Source organism: Musa acuminata, chromosome BXJ2-3 (assembly GCF_036884655.1).
Source record: "Musa acuminata AAA Group cultivar baxijiao chromosome BXJ2-3, Cavendish_Baxijiao_AAA, whole genome shotgun sequence".
In the NCBI taxonomy this organism is placed as follows: domain Eukaryota; kingdom Viridiplantae; phylum Streptophyta; class Magnoliopsida; order Zingiberales; family Musaceae; genus Musa; species Musa acuminata.
The window spans coordinates 6,102,133-6,124,436 of NC_088340.1; the positions used below are offsets into that span (position 1 = coordinate 6,102,133).

Here is a 22,304-nt window from a genome sequence, read left to right on the forward strand (position 1 = left end):
ATGGGAACTTCTCCCACTGCTCCTATAAATGAAGCCTAATGTGATTCCTTTGTAAGATGAATTCTGTCTATAACATTCGTCACTCTCTCTCTCTCTCTTAAGAAGTGGCAACTTGATTTTAGTTCATCTAAGCAAATGAATTATAAAATAGAGCTCATACATTTTGAACGATTTCACTAAAGTTTAATATATTAGGCCACAAACATCTTGAAGAATACTGCAAGTCCATTTAGCAATAGATTGGAACCTTTTGTTACCCGATCATACAGACTTTTCATTACACATACGTCACAGAAGAAAACATTTTTATAATTTCCATCGGTTCATCAGCTAAGTTTCTTCAACATTCTAAATGAGTTTCCAGCATGGCAAATTACGCGCTTTACGGTACAAGTGGAGAGCCAAGGCAGAAAGCCTCAGGACATTAGCGCAGTATATTTAATCAGGGAACTCCAAGTTTTCTTTAATTTGCCATGGTAGATGATTTCTTCTCTACTAGCATTTTTCACATCAATGCTGCTTGTACCTGCCACAATCAAAATATTTCATCAACTTGTATTCTAAATTGATCTAAGTAGATCCAAATTTATGTAACATATATTATATATATACAAGACTTTTAAATGTTGGAATCCTTACCACATAGTAAACTTTGAGGGGGCAAAAAAAAGTCAAAATCACAGCCCATCAGCAACTTTAATTCCTGCTTGACGGTCCCATTCCTCGGGGGAGAGGGCATCTGCCATCATCTTCTCTTGACCACGCCAAAGAATCTGCAGCACGATAAACAAACCTAACTCATCATTTCTTTATGATTAATTGAACCACATGAACTCCAAGAAATGAAGCCATTTGGAGAACAAGAATCATTTAGTCTAAAAACTTTCGAATTAGCAACTATAATTACAAAGCTTGCAGTAACATCAGATACTTTCTTTGTGTCTCCGCTTTTCAACTTCTTAAGCATGCTTTAACTAAATGCTCATCATGCAAAGCTGATGAATATGCATCGTTGACAAATTTAATATACTGTTGCCTAACTAGATCTTCTGATGAATAAGAATAAGAAACCAGCTGAATAAAAAGAAAGTACCTTGTCTATGACCCCAAATTCTTTTGCCTTTATTGAATCCATGTAAAAAGGTCTTTGCATCACCTTTGATACTGTGTCCACCGACTGTTATAGCAAAAATGTTAATCAAATTTAAGTATCTTTTATTATTAAACAGTAAGATGAGTTTCCATCTACTCACATTTCCCGTGTGCTTTGCTAGAAGTTTGACTAGTGTGTCCTTATTGGTTACGACCTGTAAAGAGCATAGTCCTATGAATTCATAAAAGGAACTATAATAAAGATAAGGAAACATTAATACACATTCTTGGTGATCTTTTGGCACGTAATAAAAACAAATAAACTGTAAGAATTCTGGGATCCCACGTGCTGAACATGCAACATGCTCTTGAACTTAAATGGAGAAAAATGTCAACATCTGAAATAATCACAAAAAGTTTGGAAATCAAACCTCTTTTGCACGAATAATAACATCACTTGCTGGCATCTGGCCAGATGATGGAACACGAGGTTGTTGAATCATAGCTGACATGAAAGTGCAGCGTCAGCATCTCAATAGGGCAATGACATTACAGGAGAGAAATAGTCACCAAATAAAAGTTCTATATTGTAACTTACCTTTAGAATGAGGCATCATAAATCGTCTACCTTTCTTTCCTGCAGCAAGAAGTAGACAGGCCTGACCTATTGCAGCTCCAACAGCTACAGTCTCAATCTGCATTAGCATTAAGAAAAAAAAATTAGTTGGAAAGAAGTACTAGTAAGAAAAATACATTGAGCTCATTTATACTTGAGGAAACTAGTAAGTCTTAAATATAACCCTCTTTCATATGTTGTTAAATTTTGATAAGAAAAGAGAGAATAATAGGAAAACAAGGACAAATAGAAGTGCTAATACATCAATTGTAAAACTAAGTAAATGCAACAAAAGCGACTAAAACATGCCTACAATCTTATTGGAAGATCCAAAGACATGAAAAAGTATCCTAAGTGATGACTTTCATCATGTCTACAAGAAAAAGTGATACAAAAAGGGTCAAGGCACAAGCCCACTTTTTCATTGCACAATTATTACCTTTGGTTTGGAATCACAGGCATGCAGCAATCAAACTAGGCCCAGCCTCATAATAACTCAAACTTGCATTCTTTTGAGAAGCATCAAAATCCAATCACCTGATTTTGTAGCACTCATATGCCAGTATCTAAGACCAAATTTTGATATCCTTCTATTGTCCTTCATGAAGAAACAACCTGAGGGATCATTCCTACAATCCATATATACTTCTATTCAACCAGTCACTTCTAAAAGAATTGAGATGTTTGCTAATAAATGAGAAACTGAGAAAGGCCAAAGGAATTAAACTAACATTAGCTAAATAAGAGCAGATCACACCAGTCTCCAATTAACAACAGATGAGGAGATAACTAGTTTGCAATCAAACTTCCCATTCTAGTTTAGCACACCAATATAAGAGACTATAAAGTTGCATAAGTTAAAAGATCATAAAAAAGGTAAGACAATTTATTATGCTCTCATAAAGGGCCACAAGAGCTAAAGTGGAAAACATGATAATGGAAAGACTGGTACCTCATTTTTTAACTGCATCATAGCATCATAAATAGCAAAACCCTCTGTTTCCATCGCTACCTGCAAAAATTGAAGATCCACATTACAATAGAATTGTGAATATCACTGGAGAAGCATATACTGTATCCTTGCACATGAATCATACAATCATAATATCTAGCAAACATGTCATGTAGATGACCTACAAGTGGCAAGTTTTTTTCTTAGTATCAAGCAACAACAGTTATGTCAGGGACAATATCCGCTATTTAATCAAGACTTGACAAAAGGATGCCACCACAACAGTAATGACAAAACAGGCTGGTCAGAGATGTCACATCATCTCAAATCACAACAGAAAATATTCTGAATGATTAAGAAGAGTATTTATCTATCTGCTAGCAGTTACGGACCCCAACCTCCAGCCATGGCATGGGTTCTTTGTCTCCTCTCTATGATTCATTCAGATAACTTGAAAAATCCTCTCTATGATTTATCTCAGGAAATCGATTCAGCTGAATTGAGAGTCAGAGGGACCTTGCCAGAAGCACACCCTGCAAGGTGGAGACACAGAGATCTGGCTCAGCCCTGAATTTTCAACTTCTCTCTCTCTCTTCAGCTGAATTGAGAGTCAGAGGGACCTTGCCAGAAGCTCACCCCGCAAGGTGGAGACAGAGAACTGGCTCAGCCCTGAATTTTCAATCTCTCTCTCTCTCTCTCTCTCTCTCTCTCTCTCTCTCTCTCTCTCTCTCGATTCATGTTGTTGGAGGGTTCTTATTTTGTGCCAAGATTCAGAATTGAGATCATGTCAGGGTTCTCTGTAATTTGGATTGATGACCAACTTTAAGACTAACAAGTTATACAAACATATCTCTATGGTGTTATACATGGTCATTATTTTCAGCTTCTCTGTCATTCAGTAGGCGGTCAAATAAAGTTCTGCAAAAAAAAAAAAATCTGTAATATAGACAGCAGCAAGAATTTCTTTTATTGTGGCATGAGCATGGACCAAGTGCACGCATGTTCTTTAGGGCAAACTCGGTTCACAAAGCTGCCACTTTATGGGCCTTCATAGAGTTTATGTATGCAAATTTACCTATGTAACCAAAGAGACTGTTTCTATGACTCGTGTCCTAATAACCTAGACTGTAAAAGAGCAATCTTATTGTAATGCCAAGGCTCACCCTCTATACATGTTCCTTTGTCTCTTAAATGAAAAAGAAGTTTGAATCTCAAAAAGCTTGAAAAAAGATAACCATGACAAGGTCGCAACAGACAGACGGAGTTTTTTTTTTTAAATAAAGGAACAGATAGAGAATGGAACTGACAATAACAGGAAAATATAATAAAAAAAGAGAACTTTCTTCATATAAGGGCACTACAATCACCCCAGATCATTTCCAAATCAAATTGCAATTTAGCATCATTCTAACACCAGTTTCTATAACATAATCATGTCTCTAAACCTTAAAGAATCAAGTGGACCAGTAAGATCAATTATAGCAAATAAGTTCAACTGTCATCATATTTGTTCTGCAACACAACAGCCTATATACAAAAAGGGGAAACTAGAATACGTAAGCCTGCTAGTATGATTCATAAAAAAGGACCAAGTGAACAGACACATGGATATAAAATTATGGCATGAAAGAACAGTCAAAACTTCCATTAGCTATTCACGTATAAATAATGGCATGAAGGAATATATTTCATTGTTATTCTACAGGGCAGATAAATTTCCTATTTTAAACTATACAAGATACAAAATGCAAAGCAAGCAAACTAACATGAAAATCTAACTTAAATGAAGTAAAGATTCTTGCAAAATGGCTTCAACTCATAGCATGTTAATTCTTTCTTATTCAAAAGAAGGAAGATAAATGGAACCGTTGATGCATACAGTTTCACCATCATCACGGGTTGTTCCAGTTGAATTGATGTACAAATAAATAGGCTGCTTTGGATCCATCCATTGCAAGTAAAGCAATTCAGCAATCACAAGCTCGGTGACAACTGGCACCAACTATTCATAAAAATTTAATTAGTCCAATGGAAAGTAATAAGGATCATGATTATGAATTACAGATACTAGGCAAATGGAAGATACCAACAAAACAGAACTACTATAACCAGAGATGTCTTAGCATATACATTGTACAAGTAACAGTGTGATACAAGTTGAATAACACAGCATGCATTGTCAAACTTAGAGAAAAGAAAACAATGAGAAATTAAAATCAGAAAATAATCAACAATCTCATGAAAATTATCAAAAATTAACAGTTAATACTTAATAGAATCAAGCACCAAATTGTACTTGCTAGTTCTGAACAGTATGTAGTTTGAAGCACTGTTAGTATTCAGACCCATGCATATACCATATACTAGCCAGTATATGCAGGTAATGGTCAAACCAGCACATTTTCATTGAAGAGCAATCATATTGACTATTCTTTATATGTGCTGTCGAAATCATATAAATATGCTGCCAACACACACACACACACACACACATACATACATACATATATATACATATAGATATATTTCCTTATCAAAGTTTTCCAGTGCACCTTTCTTCCTCTCCAATATGGTATCCAAGTTCCTTTCTCTGTCCTCCCTCTCCCAAAAGAATAGATTAATAGATAAATAAAATGTCGCTATCCAGATCTAGCCAGCTGCCTACCCATCAACTTCCCATGACTCTGCAGCTCCAACTGCCCAGAACTTCTCTTCTAGCAAAGTGATAATCCAGATATGAATAAAAATGTAGATCTAACTAGAAGCATAAATGTGAGCAAAAGAAGCACATATTCAATGTCACCACTTCCTTTTGGTTGTTGACCACACCCAAACTCATTGGCTAACAAAAAATAGAGAAACATTTTCCACTTTTTTCCTACTTAACACTTGTTATAAATATTTTGGATAATAAATCTATTTGATAGCTACAGACCTATCTAGCATCTATTTGATAGCTCAAAACATTCTGATTGGTTTGATAATTTAGGAAGCAAATTTCTCCATGGTTAATAAAAATTAGTTTTGTAATAGTCATTTCCCTTTTTAAGCACCTAATGAAAATTTTAAAGGTTTTTTTCAGAGGTTACAATTATTATTGGTTTTATGGTATTTTTTAATTTATAGACCAACAAAAACACCTCTAAAACTTCTTTTTTGAATCATAAACCAATCAGAACATTCTAGGATCATGAATTGCGACTATAGGTGCTAGATCTTCTTAAATCTATCAAATAATATGGCTTTTTTATCAACCCAAGCTCTAATACATGGATAGATGCCAGCCTATTTAGGCATCTAATAGTCCATATTGAGAACATTAAGTCAAAAAAATAGATTAACCAACACATTAAGAAATCTACAATCAAAATGGACCCCTTTCAAGTTGCTAAAACAACAATTTAAACATGAAGAAAACATCCAAAATAAGTAACAAATGGAAATTGCAATATAACTTGACACAGAATTCACACCTAGCCTCAAATATATTCGGTTACAGCATATGCCTTGCTGTTTCTATGCTCCTGTTGATCCCATGCACATGCCCATTAATATGGCCATAGCAAGGGGCACTTTTACCATTGTCAATACCCCTTTGGAGCAATTCATGCTGATAGGCATGAGGCAACATGGCTAGAAAGGGAAATCATTACCATCAACGACTACCTTGGTTGAATCCCTCTCTTCTCAATCAAGTGTATGCATAAGGCTTTTTTGATGCATTTCAGTGACAGTGAAGCATCTTTGACCAACTACAACTTGAATAAAATAGGCCAAATATTGTGGAATGTAATCACAGCTTCCAGACAGTCATATAGAATTATAGATACACATATAAATGTAGAAATAGACAGCTTATGACTTTGAACAATGACATGACAATTTTCTTTTCAAATAGTAACAACTTTATTAGGAAAAAAATTCCATATGAGAAATTGCAAACCCTATGTCCATCTAGCACAATACATGGTATCTAGAACCATAGTAGTAGATATGTCTGATGATTCCATATTCAAACTACACAGAAGAACTGAACCTTGAATAGAAACTCAAGATTCCACACTTACTGGCATGCCAATGTAGACAATTCGGCCATGGAGCAGTAATGATGGCAAATCTGGGGGAGGCTTCCTTGGTCGGTGTTCATTGTAAGAAACAGAACGCTCCACCTAGTTTAGGTTTAGAATCAGATAATTAAGTCAGCAGGTTGACAACATAAACCACAAGTAACCAACCAAGTGCCAATGAAGGGTAAAAGAAGCAAGAAAACCTTATTGTTATCACGTGAAAGGAAAATATGAGAAAAGCAGTATACAGAAAGCAAGAAATTGAGATAAAACCCAAAACATCTCTATTATTACCTATACTAAAGCAGAATTAGAAAAATGATAGATAAATATTTAAACAAAACAATAGGCAACACATTCTTCCTAGAAGACCAAAAAATTAAACACAAATGCACCTAGCGTTCTCAGATTCTTATGATTGAGTAATGGCAATCTAAAAGAAATGGACTTTACTGATATGATTCTGCTCTTGGGTCAGGATCAATTCCATAGCACAACAACAATTAGGATTGACATATGAAACAAAAACTAAGATGATAAGATCTAACTATCATTAAAATAAATGATTGTGTTTTATGATTTTAATATCTTTCTCATGATGGTTACTTGAGATGACAAATCCATAGGTCATCAAAAAGACCAAACTAAGTTGTTTAAACTTTAAAGTTGACATTCTGTTTGAAGCTAATTTAAGTACTATTTTCCAAAATTTTGGTGAAACAAGATATTCGACTTACCAAAAAACACCTTGGCTAAATGAATTGTGATGTTTCTTTCTGCAACATTTTAAAGTGGGTTTAAAAGAGATGCATATAGGTTAGTTTATCAGGAAAGAGCTTGTTTCTCAATCATTTTTGTTAAAGATAATGCTTTGTTGTTCTCCACTTACCAGATTTTCAGATAACTCTTTGTTCTTTTTTCTTTTGTATTTCCAGACTAATTCAACATTATAAAAGGTGAAATATATATATTTTCATGTACCATTTAATTTGGGATAGGATCCAACCTAAGGCCCACTTGAACACTCACATGTAAATTCTTAAATGAATAATATACAAGGAGGCAAGATATGTGGTAATCTAAAGATCACCTCAAACTGAAGTACAATCTCAATCTTAAATATGAAAAAAGGATAATGAGATTGCCCAAATATCTTGCCTCTCATTGTATTAACTAGTTGAAACTAGGAAGTTGTTACATGAAAAGCTTCATTTAAGTTCTGAACTTAAAAAGTACAAAGGGAGATGATAAAACATATAACATCATCTCTCTCAGACATAGTGATCAAACAGAAGCAAGTAAACACACTGTTCTTGCAAGATAGGAACATGATAAAAAATGCTAGTTACAATTAGCCTTAACTGCAGCATTCAGGTTACTATCCCTATGTTTGTTTTCTTTTGTTTTGACATGTATTCCATCAGTGACAAATGACTAAAGCCTAACATCCTATGAAGGGAAATAATTCATCTCGGGAAAAGTTCCGTTTTGCAGCTTTTTTATACGATAATTTGGTGGTCTTGAGTGTTAAAAACGTTAAGGTAAGATGTTATGCTAAATAGGAGGTAACAAATTATGATAGATGTTACCATTTCAATTGTAACCTTATGTAGGCCAATGCAATCAAAATAACTCATGGGGCCCTAAAGGAATGATAAATTGGAGCAAGGGAAAATTAATAAGAGACACATCCTTACAAAAGGGAAGCTGGACTTTTCATCTATGGCAATGTTATAATGCAAAATTCCAGTGAGCACCCTCTAGAAGATCCTACAGAAGACAAGACTTAATAGCTTAAGTGGGCCAATCCTAATCTTGACTTGACCTTGTAGCACTTGGATGTATCCATTGGTGGATCTTGGCACCCGAGTCAAACAGAAAGATGATCAGACCAAACTATACCCAAGTAAATCAGCTAGTCTTCATGCTTAACCCTAGTTAAGTTAGGAGTAATTGATTTATAATAGGAGAGGGAGAAGAGAAAGTTCATAAATTAAAAGTTACAAGCCCGTGGAGGGATGAAAATTCGTGATATCCAAACTACCTCTCTCTCTCTCTCTCTCTCTCTCTCTCTCTCTCTCTCTCTCTCTCTCATTAATTTCTCTTATAAAAATCTTCCTTACCTTGAAGAAAGAAAGCCATAATATGGGGGAGGAAACCGATCATGTGATGAGACACATCCTTCTTTTCCTTAACTTCTTATACAATCTCATTTTCTTCATCTCTACTTCCATTTTCCTCTTCTTTGTGGTTTCTGTTGTTTTCCTACTTTTTTAGCACAAAAAACAGTGTATTGGGCTTACCTTGAATTTATTAATTCAATGTGATTTCCTTCAATTTCTATTAGTTTTTGTTGATACAAAAATATTGTTTGCTGAAGATTCTGGACATCAAACATATTGTTGTATTTTCATTAATATCTCGAAATATAAAAGCTTCTTTTTTATTTCTGAGTGACCCTAGATTCTTAGGATTTCATCAAATTGTGCAAAACAGGTTTGCCATCATGTTCCAGCATGATAACTGGTCCTTCGTCTTTTGAGGTCCCAATCCTACCTATCTTTCAGAAGAAAAGGTTGTCCAAGTAATACAACAGGAATTGTGATCCAGACATGAAAGTCGAAGATGATTTTTTAACCAAAAGACAAGAAATTCACAATTACAGTGTAGAGCCTAAAGAGGCGATGCTAAAAGAAGAATTCATGTCTGTGACTCTGTGCTAAAAGAATTCATGCCCATAGAGGAACCAAGAGACAATAACTTATTAAAAATCCAAGAGATGAAGAACAAGTCCAGCTGATCAAGTTTCAAGCTCCAGTAATCAACAATGTTGTAAAACATGTCCACCATTTGCCACAAAACTATAATGGACTACTATGCATTGGACCAAGCAGATATGAAGTTCCAATTTGGCCCAAGAGCATGCAATAAACTATTTGTGCTACAACGCTTGCAGCAAAATAAATTTTAAGTCTATCAATTAACAATTAGAAATTGGCATCCGCCACAAACTACTGGATCAAAAAAGCCTCACCGTCAAGGCAAGTCATTGCAAGATGTGATGACATGCAACAGAAGTAATTAATGCAACCATGTGCAAGTTGTGCCAATTGCAAATAGATGTGCTGGAAAGAAATTAGAATAGAGCTGGAAAGAAGAAGAGGTCTATCTACTGTGGTACTAGAGTCTTCCTATTTCTCCTTGACTTCTTTGCATGCAGAACTTCAACTCCCGTACTAGCTTCAAGCGCTCACTATCAGGGCTGCGCTGCGCATACAGAGCAGAGTGAACCGAATGAAAGTTCCATGATCTTCCATTATATGTGTTGATAATACATCAAACAAAGAACATTGGTTGACTTAATTATCTCCATGATAGAAGCCAATGGAGCTGGAGAAAGTTAGGGGCTTGAACTTCTATTGAGATCTGTACGGGCTTGATAAGCTATGGAGGAGGAAACACCCTAACTGGTGTTTCTCTAGTTTCAGGAAGAGAAATAGACTTCAAGGAGATTGAAAAAAATAAATCATTTCCTAGAAAGAAAAAGAGCAAACTCCTTGATAATAGAAGCATACAGAGCTAATCATACTAAACTTCCATCAATTCCATAAAAACTTTCCTATTCTTCTGGTATCTTCCTATATGTTTTCCATTACTGCTATTGTGCTTCTCACAGTGCCCAGGTATACTATTCACCTAATTTCTGATGCTGCTACCTTGATAGTTGTCAACTTCTGACATCTAATGTTTCTGAGATACATGTTGGGTCAAACTCCAGATTCACCAATGCTCTATGATTTTATAGTCAAATCAAATTTTGTAGCTAAAATGAAAGAACCATCGAATTTGGCTGAGTGGATATTGAATCTTGCAACCTTTTTCCGCTGTCATGTGCAGTCCAATCGAGCCAAAAGAGGATCCCAGCCTGGCATATCAAATCCAAACTTTGGCCTACCTTCTAGAGGCTTTTGACTTCTAAGTAAACAACCCAGTTCTGCTTATAATTGTGTCCAAGTCTGATCTGTTATGTATATGGTTAAGAGAATGAGCAAAAGCCGTTCGAATGGTCAAGATATAAAGAGCATAATTCATAGTACTGTCCAATTTCAATATGTTACATCAGATCCCAACTTGTATCGTCCAAAGCCAATCTAGTTTTGCCTGACTTCCCAGCCTTACAGATAAAAATTAGATAATATCAGCTACACTAAAAAAGAACTCAACTGAAATTGGTCATTTCTAGCCACTGTAGTCAATTTGACAGCCTCAATACAAGAAAAAGAAGAGGAAGTAGGATAGGAAGGAGAAAAAGGAACCAAAATGGAAAAAGGAAAAAAAAATAAAGTTTCATAATTCCAAATCTTCAACATGACAATCTAGAACAATTAACCAAAGTGAATCACAATTGGGATCTAAAATCAAGTAACATAACAACTGTTTCTGTTGTACAACATAAAATAATAATCAGCTACATTACTTTCAGGAGCTTTTGATCTAGTCCATGCAAGAACATAAGGTGCTCTACTTATAACACCAACAAATACTCCTATTAGGAGAGAAGGTTCTCATAGGCATGTCATGTTAGCACACTCATCAGAGACTACCACAACTACCAAATGATCAATTTCCTCCTTGCTCATCTTCGAAACATATGAAAATTTTGTTGTATCCTCATATTTGAAGATGATAACAAATATCATCATGAATAATTTATAAGGTAAGAATAACCAATGGTAATAAACACTATTTCTACGAAGATGCCCATGCACACATACAGAAACAAAAAGGAATTAAAAAAGAAAAAACTCTTCTCTTCCGGTAGTGGGAGTTAATTCATAGATAAACCACTTGATACAACTTCCTGCAAATCAAAGTTGTGGAGCCAAGTATTAACTCAGAAATCATATCCATTTGGAGATCCCGGTCGAATCAGTTCACCAACTACACTGAACCAAGAATAGCTGTTGACCCTTTAATTCCTGACTCCAACACAATGAAATCTTACAGATGCACTAAATAAAACAAACTTACATATCCTTCTCTTCGAATCTTTCATTCAAGCACTTTTATCCATCTTTTTCTATTTCCTATAAACAAGCAAAGAAAATAATATTTCCAGATTTTGTCCTTTTCTAAACAAATTTGCTCCACCAATCTTCACACCCGCAGCCAAATCTATCCCAAATTAAGCTACTGGACACCTAGTCCTCCATTTACTTTCTCTTCCGAACCTCTCATGAAGATTTATTACTGAAATGAAACGGCTAAAAAGGTTCCTTTTTTTTAAAGAAGTCCCTTAACAAGAAAACTAAAGTTTGAAGAATAGTTTCCGACAGGAAGGAAAGATTCTAGAATTCAGCAAGTACCTGGGCAGGAGTGGCCATGAGTTTCGGGGAGTCAAAGAGGTGGAGGTAGGGCGGGGAGTCGGGGTCAGGTGACGAGGCCAAAGCAAAGGGATCGGGAGCGGCGGCGGCGGCGGAGGCGAGCTTGGAGAGGAAGGGATCGCGGGGGTTCAGGGGAGGCACCGGCAGCGCCGCGGTGCTTGCCGCCCTAATCCTGAGAGGAGCAGCGGCGGCGGAGAAGAACGGAGAGGAAGAAGAAGAAGAAGAAGAAGAAGAAGAGAAACCGGATGGAGCGAACGCCATGGGCATCCGCGGAGAAAGGAGCGGGACGGTCACAGCGCCGCACGCCATCGCCGTCTAACTCTCTCACACCCACTCGCCTGACGATGTCGCGAGAAGGGGCCAACCGAAGGAAACGATATGTATACTTTTATCGTATCGTATCCAAAATGTTACAGTAGACGTATCCGTATACCGAGGAAAGAAAACGAACGGGAAATAACGATTATCCTATGACGGCCCGGGTAAGAATTTGGGTAAACGGCACAATTGGAATTGGAAGATTATACAATTTTAAAAGTATAATTATATTTTGTTAAAATATATTTTAAAATAAAATACAATTATGCTAAAAATATGAGACATATGAATAAAATTATGAAAATCATTTTTATGACTTAGTAAGAAAGGATGATTGTGAATGAGATAGTAATGAATACAACATCTATTATAATAAAAAGAACTTATATATCCAATAAAATTGTACATAGGTAATTGAGTATATTTTATAAATAATTAATCAAATAGATTTAGTCATTTTAATGTTCATTATTAAACCGAGGATCCAATTTCCTTTTTTTTGGATTAGACCAGTCTGGCTGGATATTATAATTATGCATCTTATCCAAATAAAAAACCAAAAGATAAAGAAAGGATTAAGAATATTGATGGATTCAAGAACGAATATTGATAACAAATTATTTCGAATAGAATAATTTGACGTAAATTCTGCAACATACTGTATATTTGTACTTGGCACGTATATGAGCTGAGCAACACAACACGCTTGCATCGTATAGAACATACGGCAAAAAAGTAAACTGAAAACAGATCTGAACCAACAATTCCACTCACTGCATTGCCATGTTGACCAGAAACAAAACCACGCTTTAACATTTCTCGATATAAAATGCTGAATGGATTGTATTCCAAAAGAATTCAACCAAACTCAATGGCTGCAGAGAAGTTACACAACATGTCGCCTTTAAAATCACAATTCAACATATTACCCCAGATATAGACGATACCACAAGTCAGGCCATTTAATTAGTCAAAACAAAAAAATTAACTTACAAGCTTTGATTATTAGTCCATAATGTGTTTGGCTATTGTAGCCATCTCCAAATAAATTTATATCTAGTATTTCTCTGCAAATGCTTGGCCTAGAAGCTAAAGAGAAGAGTCAGCTCACCAACATTACACATTCATCTTCCTTGGAGATGATGTTTACATCACCGTATATAAACTATATACAATCCTTTAGCACAAACAATCTTTACATTAATCAAATGTGAAATCAGCCGATTCAACTGCAAACTACTTGTCGTCGCTTTGTCAACTTTTCTATATTCTCAGAAACTAATGCAGTGAGATTCCGGTTCTCAAATTTAACATCTGAACTGAGCCTGCAAAAATTTAGTAAGTGGATTAATAGGCAATGCCACAAGTCAGCAAAGAAGCAATCAAGAGTCAGGAGAAACAATTAGTAGTTAATATGAACCGGGAGTTGTTGTGAATTTGTGAACTGTCATCTTAAATTCACAAAAAGGGATCTGATTTTTAAGCTAAGTAACACCAAAATGAGATGTAAGAAATTTTAAATACCTGGGATCGAGTGTTATTTTCTGAATTTCTCTGATGGCTGAACTGGCAGCATACATAGACATCTTTCCCACCTGCAAAAACAATATACATATAATATACAAACTAGGTAGTTATGGAAAAAGCACTGTGGAGCAAACTACTATTAGTGTAAATCGGGTGAACCTCCAACATCTTAAGTTTTGCTTCATGATTGTTTGGAAGGCAACGAATCTCTTCGGCCATACGAGCAGCCTCTCTTAAGCTCTCCGGAGATAAAAAGTCAAGAACCAACTGAACCGATGACTGCAAGATTAAAATAAAGTCAACAACAGTTTGGCTTACAGATAACTGACATTGTCGTAAAGCTTGAGAAATAAAAGGAACTGATAGTAGCATACTTGATTTTCTTGCATGCTATACATCTTTTGAAGCAATTTATTTCATAATGTTACAGAAATCTAATAATAAATCAAAAAAATGAGAAAAACACCAAAGCAAGCAGAAATAAATTTAAATTGGCCATCTGCATCCAAACCATGGCCGCACCAGAACAGGTGAACATGAAATAATGCAGTAAGTACAAGCACAACACATCCATGGACCCAAAAATAAACAAGCAACGGAAGATTTTATCTTTCCCTTTCCATCTTTAAGAGAAGTGAATAAGCCATGTTTAGGAATAATACAGATTAAGGACCCAAAAAAAACAAAAATTGATCCCATAGGATAACAAGGAGTTTGGTTTAATTCAAATAGTTCCTTGCAGGGCTCTGGAAAGATTGGATCAGAATTGGATCAAGTAGATCCATACCTAACCCAAAATTTCATCCCCCATCTTATCCAAAACATCAAATGAATCAGCTCTGAACCAATCCACATCTGAAACACATATACCCAGATCTCCAATACAGACCAAATGGTCCACATCAGAAAATAGATATCAGGAGGAATATATTGAGACAGATTGAGAGAGAGAGAGAGAAAGAAGAGAGAAGAGGCCTACAACACTAAATTTAAAAAAACAAACCATTTGAAGATTACTTGTGAGAGATGCTCTTGGTGTCCATTAGAGTTTGAGAGACACAAAAAGGCTGATATTCCTGGCTTGCACAAAAATATTATATCAGTGAGCTTCTCAGAAAAGCGTTGCACCACTGTTGTTCCTGGCTTAATGTCTTTCCCCTATCTAATAGGGTAAATCTTAGAGTTAGGATTTTTTTTATCCTAATTCCAAACAATGTAAGAGAAAAGGTAAGAGGGTGAAGAAGAGTGTTTTTGCATAAATGATGAGATATTGCAGTAATTGATGTAAACTTAACTTCTGCTTGTTCTCTCTATCTTACAAGTTAGTGATGGAGAAAATAAAAATATTCAAAGAAAAATAAGTCAAGGAGGTGGACAACTTTGAAGACCTAAATGTTTTCAACATGAAATATTTTCGGTTGATAGGTCCCATAAAATAGAGAGGGAGAAGACTGCATGTTACGGAGTAGCACGTGGACTAACGACATATAATAAAGTCAGATTGGATTGCTCTGGCTACATATCTGATTCCATAAGAATTGGGACTGTCATAAGATCAGATTTTTAGGTCAGAATTTGATCCATATCAATATTTATCCATATTGGATCAGATCAGGATGGATACTTTAACAGCCCTAGCTCCATAGAGGCTTTTCATCATTTACATGCATTTATATCCCCTCGAGTGTTCTAATAAATCATGAAAGAACTATAAAAGCTCATACAAAAGCTTTATTATCAATTTAGGTACTTCAATCTCTCTGTAAATGCATCTCACCTGAAGATTTCGAACCTGAAAAGGACATCCAGCAGGAATAAAAACAGCCTCACCAACATGCTGCTCAAATGTCCATGGCTCAATTCCTATCAGATCAACAGGAAATTCAGAGTATTAGAAACACAAAACATGAACAAAAGACAGCACAATTGAGAAATTTAGAACATTGTTAGCATCGTAACAAACAAACAAACTGGCCATTTTTTTCAATTTCTATTTACAGAAGTCTAGAGAAAACATCAAAAGATGTACTACTTTAGTCAGACAGCTCGAGCACGCAAGAAAAAAAAGAGCTACCAATCACATATTCAACTTACTGAATTGTTCCTTCAGCATTTTCTTCTGATCATTGTTTAGGTACACAGCTTGGTTATAGAGAGGCATAACCTACCAAATAAAAAAGGCAGTAAAATACTGCACAGATATAAGATAATGTACTGGAAAAAGAACAAATTTTACCAAATTGGTAAATTCACTAGAACTTGTAAGGTTCGTCCAATTAATCTTCAAGTATTCATTCAGCTTAGGAACATCTTGTCTGCGAAAAACATCCCAAATGGCTCCAGCAGAAGCTCTTTCTGAAGGGTCATGCAAGTGCTTGTCTGCATTAGTAGATTCAGAATCCCTCCTTTCGTGAGCACTTAGGTCACGGTGATTGAATTCTTGAATATCCATAGTGGTGTCCTCCTTGGTTTTCAAATCCAACGAGAACTCGTCTTCCTTACTGCATTCTCTGGAAGATATATCAGATATCCCTGTATGCTCATCCAAAGACACATTAGAATCCATAAAATTGACATTCTCAAGGGGCTTTGCAGCTTCGAAATCCTTGAAAGTTCTATTGCTTTTTTCAACCTCAGACCTCTTTAAAGCTGCATCAGCTGTGTGCATTAAAAGGGAAACCTGCACAAAGTACAAAAGGTTTCAGATTGTAGTGCTTAATTATGTTAGGATTTCAAACCATATGGTAAAGTAGAGCTGTTCATGTCTCAACTATGATCCAAACTTTGTAATCAAAGCATATAATTTATCTTCCAGTTAAGAACTACAAAGTACTTGCTGATGCAGATTCACAAAATATTTACCAATACAGATTCATTGATTGTACAGAGATGCCAGCACCAAACAAAAAAATAAATAGTAAAAAGCCATAATATCCCAAATATTTCCAATAGGATACATGGATCCTTTCTCATCATTGAGTGTTGTGCATGAATCCAAGTTTAGACAATCTTTTATGTTGGCTATCAGTTATTCAACACAACCATCTCCCATTTATTCCTCAAATGACTACAAATTACACCTATTTATATATGGTTTATTCTTACACCAGGAAAATTAACGTCGATTAACATGGGTGTCAACCACCAAAAATGCAATAATAAAAAACCGATCCAATTAAATTATAAATCATCTCTGCGAGATATCCCAGTGATTAGTGCATTGTTGCACAAATGATACATGACCTAAGTACATGTGTGAGCGGCTTATATGTCATTTAATGTAATGAATTTTTTTAAGAAGATCAAACATAGGATCAGATCCTAGAGTTACTGAATGCCACCTCATTCAGCAAAAAGCAGGATATTTCATAAAATAGAAGGTATAATAATTATTTCTTATTGAAAAGAAATGCATGCAGTGGTAATGTATAATTATGGTTGTCATGTACTCAGATAGCAAAAAATACTTGAAGATTGACTGTATCACCAATATTTACTTGAAATGCATGTGGTGGAGAAAAATCAGTGGACCTACCATATCACCCATATTTACTTGAAGATTGGCCACAGGATCACCTTTATCAAGCTCTTTGTGTGTGCCATAAGAAATAACAAGTTTAGGTCCTACTTCATTTTGCATTGCATCATGCGGTAGCTTTGCAGCAAGATTTAGAATACCCCACTTGTAATGAACAAATTCAACCAATGGGAAATTACCAAGAAACTCTGGTCTCTGACATAATATAAACTCTTCCACAGCACCAGGAGTTGGCCAATCCTTTATTCTTAACATTTCTGGCTGGCCATCTTCATGCATACAACCCTCTGAATATCCTTTAATGAACTGAACTAGTTCAATTTCAACCTGCCATACATAGTATGGTTTAAAGATAAATCAAGGAAAATAAAAAGGAAACAGCAATCATTTTCCTAAACAGAAATTTGTAACAAAGATGCATAAAATTCAAGTAGATAAGAATATGATATTGTGATTTCAAGTGTTAGAAGTCATTATTCCTATACAGTTGCCAAATCACATAGATCCCGGAGAACATACCTTAAAGCTTATTAAAGGGTTCCTACTGCCATAACAAAATCATGACAGATCCATAGATAATGTCAAATAGAAGATACTGAATCAAGATGAAATAGAACAAACCCATAATACCATCATACTATAATATGGACAAGAAATACCAAAACCCAATTTGGTACTATATATGTGATGCTTTGATTAGGTCCACAATAGAAGTTGATAATTGGTTGTGTTGGTATATAAAGCTTGATGAGCTTAAAACTGGTATTTGGAATAAGCACTTTGGGATACATTGTTTAAATCCTATTTATTCAAGTTAATGGTGCAACAGATATCCTTCATCATGCTTCAAGGTACAAGGGGTTGCCTCGATTCTTTTGCTTCGTTAGGTCTAAAACACTTAAAACTGGGGGAAACCTCCTACACTTGAAATTTCCGTTTGATTACACCCTCTGGATATAAGCTGACATCCTAATGTCTGCATTAAAATGTACGACACTTTGGCATCAATGTTACTACTAACATGTGATGCTTTGACATTGAGTTTACTGAGCATGATTTACATTTACCGGTCCCTATTATCCTATTAACCCAATAATTGACTATATGAACAAAAAATCTTTAAATGTATGGAAGTACTGTGAAACAGTAAGTTGTCTTAAGTCTTAACAAATACTGATTGCTCTTTAGACAAAATGCAGAATCAATTTAAGTGAAATCACATTTAGAATCAAACAAAAAAATTCCACAGCAATCATTGACAGAGACAATCAAGTGGGGTAATATCAAATATGGTTATGGATCTAGGATAATGCAGTTGCAGATAAGGTTTCCAATGTTTTTACCATATGCAGCATTTTTCTGTTCAAATGTCTTCAAATTAAGACACTATAATAAAGAAAAGCATTATCAGCAAAAGTTCTTGAAATTTCCAAAACAAAAAAATGCTAGTGATGGAAGATTGCTCAAGTGGCACCCAAAGTTGTCTCAATAAAACTGTAATCAGCATTACTGCAAATGAAACCAACAACAAAAATCACCATAAAGGATGAGTCATGCTGGAAACATACCTCTGACAGATTATAACAATTGAAGGCTTTCACCTTCATATTCTCATCCATTCTCTCATCTATAGTCTCTTGAATGCCTTTCCATATAATGGATGGATCCCAACTTGAAGCCAACGGACACTCAAATGTATGTCTTACAATAACCGGTTCACCCTTAACCCAATGCTCATGAAAATGACTGATGCCTTCATGTTTTATATCCTCTGACAATGGGAAGTACAAGAAATTATCATCGCTACCATCTCTCATAGAGCACTGACGACGAGTGAACTTACTTACCCAATTTGACTCAGAAGTGTTATTCCCTGTACAAGGACATCTCATCAAACCATCTACATCACAAATTGTGCATCCGTTAACCATTTCCTCAGCACTTTTTACCAGTTTTGCGACCCAGTTTATTTTGAAAATACGCCTCAAAACTAACTTCGAGGACCCACAGCCACCTGCCTCCATAGGTCCACAATTGATGGTGCCATCACTGTTGGCTTTCCACCTGGGAAACTGATGAACAAAGTTAATTGTACAGTCATCACTAGCACTTCTTTCAGATGATTCTAGACATGTGGCCACAGCATTGGCATCTTTGCTTCTCTCAGAAGACCAACCCTGATTGCATTCACCTCTAACGGCAACCGAAGATGACCGTCGAAGATCCCGACAACAGGTGAGGCATAAATCATATGAACAGTTTGTACAGTGTCGATGATAATCGAGAATTGGTACTTTGCAGAAGTCACTGCACCCAATTATGGTATTATTGCTTAATGCCTATGAAACCATGATTGAAGAATGTGCAAGCGCTTCAATTGATAGTAACAAGAGAAAATTATGAAGCAATGTATTAATGGGAAAGTACCAGCACAGCTGCTCATCCGCATCTATCTTTACCCTTGGAATATCAGCTTTAGGCCCTGAGACAAAGGATAATATCAGAATTGTAAGAAAGATTAAAGGACGAAGCAAATAAAATTAGGAAATCTGCAAAAGAAGTATACAAAGAAAGCAACTGCAACTAAAGGTACCATATGTTCTTGTTTCAACGCCTATCTCAAAGCATTGCTCTGCATAAATCTGCTTAAGCACAGGAAGTATGAACTTCAAAAGGCTATGAAGATATCTCAACTTATCGATTGCAGCCATCTCCTGTATCTTAGCCTGAAAATAAAGATAGGAATTAAGTAATTGAAGTAGGCATGCATCGAATAAAAAGAAAAGGAAAGGAAAAAAACACAAACACAGAATGAAAAGACAAAAAAAATATCCCAACATGAGTGAAGATACAATGTAATTTGCACAATCAGATGAAAAGGAGGAAAGCTACCTTAACTAAATTATCTCCCTGCAAGCAAGCTTTACAAGTACATATACCACGACATGCTGGGCAAACCTGACGGATGTCTTCCACAGGGATGTCAGCATACCTAATAGATGCAATTCGTCATGGAGCAGTCAACTCTCCATTAAACTAAAAGCTTAAAACTTAACATACAGCAGAAAAATTAATACCATCTTGATATGCAGCCACTACAGTACCCTCTCCTCTCGCAACTAATACACCAAACGACACTAGCTCGGTCATTCTTCCGGCAGTGATGACAAATTTGTCCATCAGCCTCACCAGAAGAACCAGAACTTTTTCCAGAAGATTCCTATAAGACCGTATACAAAATCCCAGATTGCTTAAAAAACAAACACTAATTACAAAGAAGGAAGCAGCAACTTTAGCTCACCCCTCGGCTACTCCCATTGTAGTTCTTTGCCTCCCTATACAATGGTGGAGTCTTGTATACAGATCTAACTTGATTCTCCTCAACATGAAGCGCATCTCTCTGCACCTCCTGAATAGACCTTCCCTTAACACCATGCGCTGAAAAACTCCTCGCTGTCCCACGAGAGTACAAGGCCTGCCCTCTGGGCATCTTCTCCTTGTACTTGTTCACAGAAGGCAACTCCGCCCCACCTACATTCATCGGAGACATGGACCTCGACGTTTCAGGCTCCTTACTCCTGCTCTCCAAGTATATATCAGCGTCGTCAAGAGACTTCCGCCTCGCCTTCCTCTCACTCGCCCTCTGCGCAGAGTTTGCCGCCCGCCTCTTCGCCTGGATGTAGTGCTTCTCGCATACGGTCTTATCTGGCATCGACAGGGCGCTGCACCTCCACTGTTTCCCGTCCGATCTCTTGCACCTCAGGTCCTCAGGTATCCCCACATAGTCGTCCATGCCTCGGACGCTGCCCTAACCTATAATTCAAGAAAAGAACCAGATAGTAGGTTCCATGACAAAAGATTCCAGCTTTCTTCTTCCCCCATTCAAAAAGCTTCAAGAACGAAATCTACGTCAAAGATTCCAGCAACGACATAACCCTAAATCTAGGCCGAAACTTTCATCAACCGAGATCAAGTCCAAACAAGCAATTGGAGTTCAAGATCGATCACATATCCGGAAAAGAAAAAGAAAGAAAGACGGGGAAGAATTGGGAGAGCACCTTTGGATCCGGATTCTAGGGTTTTGAGCGTCCCCGATCCTCTTCTACTCGGCGAAAAGAGGAACAATTGCGAGAGGAACGGCGACATGGAGAGGGAGATATATATAAAAGGGAAGACTGAACGCAGAGTCTGTGTACTTTGGACTCGAGTTGGAGGACGTCTCGGAGAATTAAGGAAAGATTGAGGGGTCAAAACTCATAAAAGGATGTGGACGTCGCAGTGGGGATCGCTCTCTATTCCGCAGTACCAAAAGAAGAAGAAAGCCAAGGCCGGGCTCTGTAACATGTAAGTCTATTTCCCTAATTACCCGTGATAGTTTCGCTTGCGGTGGGACGAAGAGGATGTGGTGTCTGGGGGTAGTTCGGGTATTTTAGGGGCGTCTGCTGGTTTCTTGAGGTTGGTGGGGGCACAGGGCGACGCTCTCCTACCAGTCCGGCGCGGCAGGGATCAACCCATCCAGACCGTTCATCTTTCATCTCGATTGATCGAACGGTCGTGATGGTCTGTTGCGAGATGTGGACTTGGATCCTCTGCTGACCGTGATATAAACCATCAATACAATTTTAATGCTATACAATTAGAAAGTATAATATATGATTATAAAGTATGGGACAGAAAGTGAAGCCACTTTATTTCAGAATTAATATAGTCCAAATCATGATTCCTTAATGCATTATATTTATATTTATATTTATATTTATATTTATATATTGCTGCACAACTCAAAAATCATTTCATGAAGTGACAAGAA

The 22,304-nt window shown here is 36.4% G+C and overlaps 2 protein-coding genes across 2 annotated transcripts; both read right to left on the minus strand.

The window, feature by feature from the left end:
* Positions 1-207: 207 nt before the first annotated feature.
* On the minus strand, positions 208-12,478 carry LOC103977643 (ATP-dependent Clp protease proteolytic subunit-related protein 3, chloroplastic). Its single transcript, XM_009393216.3, has 10 exons — positions 12,094-12,478; positions 6,728-6,829; positions 4,540-4,662; positions 2,661-2,720; positions 1,691-1,787; positions 1,524-1,597; positions 1,254-1,307; positions 1,094-1,177; positions 640-773; positions 208-526 (listed from the first exon to the last, which is right to left on the minus strand). The coding sequence occupies exons 1-9, from the start codon at positions 12,418-12,420 to the stop codon at positions 678-680; spliced, it is 1,017 nt and encodes a 338-aa protein (XP_009391491.2). The 5' UTR covers positions 12,421-12,478; the 3' UTR covers positions 208-526; positions 640-677.
* Positions 12,479-13,366: 888 nt separating this feature from the next.
* LOC103977644 (E3 ubiquitin-protein ligase JMJ24) lies at positions 13,367-21,785 on the minus strand. The gene is made up of 14 exons (XM_009393217.3): positions 21,553-21,785; positions 20,796-21,307; positions 20,572-20,714; positions 20,387-20,486; positions 20,088-20,220; positions 19,922-19,976; positions 19,063-19,801; positions 17,492-17,821; positions 16,193-16,636; positions 16,051-16,120; positions 15,734-15,819; positions 14,116-14,235; positions 13,954-14,024; positions 13,367-13,754 (listed from the first exon to the last, which is right to left on the minus strand). Exons 2-14 carry the CDS (start codon positions 21,285-21,287, stop codon positions 13,655-13,657), a joined length of 2,883 nt encoding a protein of 960 aa, XP_009391492.2. The 5' UTR covers positions 21,288-21,307; positions 21,553-21,785; the 3' UTR covers positions 13,367-13,654.
* Positions 21,786-22,304: the final 519 nt, after the last annotated feature.